The 5,348-nt window shown below is 30.3% G+C and overlaps 1 protein-coding gene across 1 annotated transcript; it reads right to left on the reverse strand.

Annotated features, from left to right (window-relative positions):
• Positions 1 to 2,577: 2,577 nt before the first annotated feature.
• On the reverse strand, positions 2,578 to 3,105 carry LOC121054152. The gene is given in 1 exon segment (XM_040523027.1): positions 2,578 to 3,105. A coding segment is annotated over 1 exon segment (528 nt).
• Between the last annotated feature and the right edge of the window lie 2,243 nt (positions 3,106 to 5,348).

Here is a 5,348-nt window from a genome sequence, read left to right on the forward strand (position 1 = left end):
CAATAAATAATAGTATATATTTCTAGTTATGTGTTGCAAAGGATGAGCTGTATTGGTAAAATTTTTAGAACTAGATATGTCAATCTCATCCATCCATAGTTAACCAAAAAAAATTCTCATATATAAAAAAATAACATTTTTCAATCTTATCTGTAATTAGCCAAAAAAATCACATTCATGAGAAAAATAACATATTTTAATCTCATCCGTAGTTAGCCAAAAAAAATCTCATTCACGGAAAAATTACATATATTTTAAAAGAATTCTTATATATAAAAAATAACATATTTTAATCTTATCCGAAGTTACCGAAAAAAATCTTATTCATGGGAAAAATAACATATTTTAATCTTAGCCAAAAAAAAAACTCATTCACGAAAAAATAACATATTTCAATTTCATCCATAGCCAAAAATAATCATTCGTAGGAAAAATAGCATGGTAAAAGTGCACAAGTCCAGGCTCGAGCACACTACCCTTAGGTTGAAGCATTGAGTCACTAACCAAGAAATCAATGTGAAGACTTGATATGAAGAGTACTTAACTTTTCTAATGAAGAGTATATACCAGAAGTGGATTAGTCATTCATGTTTATTCGACAAAATAATATATTTTATTATAAGTTAAAATATTAAATTATTGTATATGTACATACTCAGGGGCACATGTCAATAATTTAAGACAAAATTGACATAATAATACATTTTATTATAAGTTAAAATATTAAATTATTGTACATGTGCGTACTCAATGTACATGTCAATAATCTAAACTAGAATAATATTAAAATATGTCACGAGCTCGTGAACCTAATCATTCTCACGCTCAAGCTGACTACAAATTGAGACCATGGTTCAATGGATAGGGCATCCCTCCACAAGGAGGACCATGATCCAATGGGTAGGGCGTACCTCCACAGATAGGAGGTCAGAGGTTCGATCCTATATTTAATGCGTTGGTGCAGACCCTAGCAATACTTATTTGAACTTTTAGCCATACATATGTATTGCTAAAGGGGTTTTGTCTAGTAGTGAAAAAACCTAGTAGAAAACTTGTAATATAATCCAAATACATTATAGATAATAATTCAGATCGTATCTCTAACAAACCGATTTTTAGACCTCTAAATAGTGTGATGAAACTTTTAAGCCTAATTAATATGTGATTAGCTATAAGTGCTACCGTAACCTACATGTACTAATGACGGTTTAATTAAGCTCAAAAGATTTGTCTCGCAGTTTGTTGGTGGAATCTGTATTTTTTTTAATTAGACTACGTTTTATACTTCAAATGTGTGTTCGTATATTCAATGTGATGTTTTTGCAAAAACATTTTACAAACTGAATGGGGTATTAGCTAGCAGTCTCAAATAATTGCAATCGCATATATCAATGGTTTATTTTTATCAGTTTGGCTATAATAGGTGAGAAATCCTCCAAAGGGCTAACTAGGTTACAGTGATGCATGACTCCAATAAGTTTAGACATATATGCACATGATGATTAATCCCTTACTCACGCCAAGCAACCACATACGCAATGCTCAACATTGAATCAAACAAATATGACTTAATAATATTTATAATTTTTAGTCCAAAAATATTTATCACCAAATCGTTGTAAATGAAGAAAACAAAATTATTCACTTGGATGCATGGTAATTGTTCCTAAAGTCTGTTCCAACCATTCCAGCATTGCGTAAGAAATGAGTTACTAAAATTGATAAATTAATAAAGTCAACATAAACATTTTAGAACTTAAGGCTAGGATCCACAGATGGTGACTAAGGTTGTGTTATTTTGAGCCGGATTATTCATGGGCTTTTGCACATACACTTCCTGAATTTGTAAACAACATATTTTTTGTAAAAAAGTTTCTATACGTAAGTTCATTATCTTACCTTTGTAGAGTAGATTTTTAATTTTTTAAGTAGTAATTTGATCATTTATATCAATAAATACCTATCAAAAAAATAGATAAATTTTTATCTTTCATTATTCAAAAGAACACAACCCCTGAATCACCCTTCAAGCCATATGCCATAGATAATGCAATAGTTGAATGTAACATAATCTAAGAGTAGCCTATTAGGGAAAAAAAGAGATAACATATCCACAGTGTAGCATATGTAGATTGGACCCATATAATAGTTGCTCTAGTAATTGGACAAGCACATGCACTATCTAACATGTGTATATTGGACCTATATAGAAGATGCTCTAGTGATTGGACACATGAAGCATGCAGATTCTATTGCTCCATTGATTGGATTGCATGTTTGTTGTTTATTAGAACAAGACTTATACCGTGTTTTCTTACCATAATTAAATTCTACATTATTTAGCTATAATATTCGTAAATAAATATACTACAATAACAAAACAACTATAACATGTAGTAATTAAGTTTACAATATACTTTTTAGGGAAGCACATACATAATGCATCTAAAAACATTACAGCTAGGGGCACTTGTCATCATCAAATCAAGCAAACGAAATGCATAGTTGTTATGTTGATTTATCAAGAACTAGATATTCTTATTTCTCCTTATTCTCAACTTCTAAAAGGTACTTTCTTTAGCACACAGTTCTACTAATTCTCAATGATGACTTTATCGTTCCCTCCTTATCTCTCATATTGCAATCTAGTTTCTCTTCCAACTCAGCTATCTTCTTCTCTAGTTTACCGTTCTCTGTAGCTAATTTAGCATGGTTTTGTTGAAAAAAAAAGAAATCTTTCTCAAGCTCATCTCTATCTTCCACAATTTCTTCGCATACTTTACTAACCTTCGTGACTCTGTTTTTCCATAAATTCAAATCACACCGGTTGTAGTCATTGATCTTAACAAGGCCACATTTCTCTAGCCTTTGGACAACGTTACGAACCACTTTTTTGATAACTCTTCTCGAAGCGACATTTGATGTTCCTATGAATTGTTATGGACTTCGGAACCCTCTAGACACCTAGTTTGCAAGATCAACTTCATTAGAGGAATGGACGATACCATCTGTCATTTCATCGTGTGTCATCATTGGTTTCTCTGGTCTAAGATGATTCAAATTTTTTATTATAATATTCACATAACTTAAAGTTACTTCAGTCATGGTGAAATCCTTCAAGAAAATTGTACACAATTTATAATAATAGCCAGATGTAAAATCCCATTCATGTAAACAAAAGATACTAATTAATATTTGATATATTGATTCTTTCCTGTTTTCCAAATCTAGCATAGAAGAGTGGTGCATGAAATACTTAGATGCACACTATTAGCCTATTTGCTTAATGACACATACTAATGTTTAGAAAATATACCTTGCTTCCTACTGAACTTTTCTTTCATGTAGACATGTGGGGGTAACTTTTATGTTGCTTCAATATTAAGTATGCAGTTTTTATAAAGCCTGATCGGTGAAGTGCTTATTAATTAAACATTTTAATGTGTGCTACACCATATACGCTGTAAAAATAGGGTGGGGAGCACGACAACTTTATAAATTGTATGTGATCTTGCTCCCTGCTTTATCAACACTTTATGCTCATGTGCTAATATATGGTGATATTTAATAATAAAAATTAAAGGATTAAAATAAAGTTTATGTTTTAGACATTACACAATTTTATCTATCCATAGTCATATTTAACCAAATGAATTTCATGGCCATATGCCTACCATCCACCATGCTATTAAGGGATGTCTATACTAAAGATATACTTAAATAAAAATCTTTTTGGAGACACGCGTATCGGTCCTTAATACAATGTAATTAGGATCTATCTTCTAATTCATGTAAAATAAAGTATTTAGGCAAATTTGTGCAATCTCAATGAGCAGTGTTAATTTATCACAATCTAACATGAATAAAAAAATCTTATATACAATTAGTCATAAATCTTGCATGCATGTGTCTATATAACATAATTATACGAGCTATATATTATATAAATTTACATTTTATAGGAAGTTTCTAAGATATAGAAAGATTTTTTGTACGCATGACATATCCAAAGTTTCTAATACAAATTTATATTTTATAGAAAATTTCTAATTTATTTTATCACTACAGGGTACAGGGTAGATTAGACGATACATGCACGCATATATTAAATAAACAATTTAATTTGGACCTAAACAAGTTGTTTATTTATTTTATTATTGACTTATGATAATGTATATTTGCAATAAAATTTGAAAAATACAAACGGTCAACTCGTTCCTTTTTTATTTGACACTTCGTGGTGATATATATATATATATATATATATATATATATATATATATATATATATATATATATAAACAATAAGTGAGTATTACAAATACCACCGTGTGAAAAATATTAGAATATATATACATATAAATGATACACCATTTAATTAATATTTGATCTATTTTTATTTAGCATCGTTGACTTAGGGGTCTAAGGTTGACTATTTGTGTTGATATATATATATATAAAGTTATCTATTTACGAATTTGATTAATTATTAGTAAATGGATATGTTTGTATATAAGCTTTAAAAAGGACGAACGATTAGATGGAGATTTGATTGAGATCTGACATGATGTTATCTGTAATACTCCCTCTGACCTTCTTATAACATGTTGAATTTTAAATCTATATTTGACCGAGATTTAATTCATTAAATTTAAGGTATGGAGTGGAAAGTGCGGGTGATTTTAGTAGCCGGTAAATAGAAGGAGAGTAGATGGAATATGGACCGCCCGATTTGATGCAAATAATTTCAGCCGTTGGATTTGTCTAATGAGTAAATCAAGTTTGTGTACTATAGGATATAGGATAGATGGACTATAAGAATGATGTATAATATTCTATGTCTGCATAAAAGCTTTAAAAATACGAATGATTAGACAAAGATTTGATCGAGATCTGACATGGTGGTATTTGTAGTACCCCCTTCACCTTTTTATGACACGTTGAATTTTAAATCTATATTTGACCTAGATCTAATGCATTAAATTTGACGTAGAGAGTATAGATGGAAAGTGCGCATGATCTTAGGAACCGGTAAATAGAAAGAGGGTAGATGGAACGTGGACCGTCCGATTTGATGCAAAAGATTTCAGTCACTGGATTTGTCCAATGAGTAAATCAAGTTAGTTCACTGTAGGATAGATATGTTTTTTTCTAACACAGGACCCCTTTCCTATATAAATAAGTAAAGTGCATGGTATACCCTATATCCGGGTATCTCACGTTATTCCAAAACCTTCGGAGGTTTGAAATGAGAAATTAGCTTTACAATGTAGTACCTTCAAATGTTTTAAATGACACATGTTAGTTAGAAATGAACTAATCAACATTGGACAATTAAGAATGGAGAG

This window comes from Oryza brachyantha, chromosome 4 (genome assembly GCF_000231095.2).
Source record: "Oryza brachyantha chromosome 4, ObraRS2, whole genome shotgun sequence".
Lineage (NCBI taxonomy): Eukaryota > Viridiplantae > Streptophyta > Magnoliopsida > Poales > Poaceae > Oryza > Oryza brachyantha.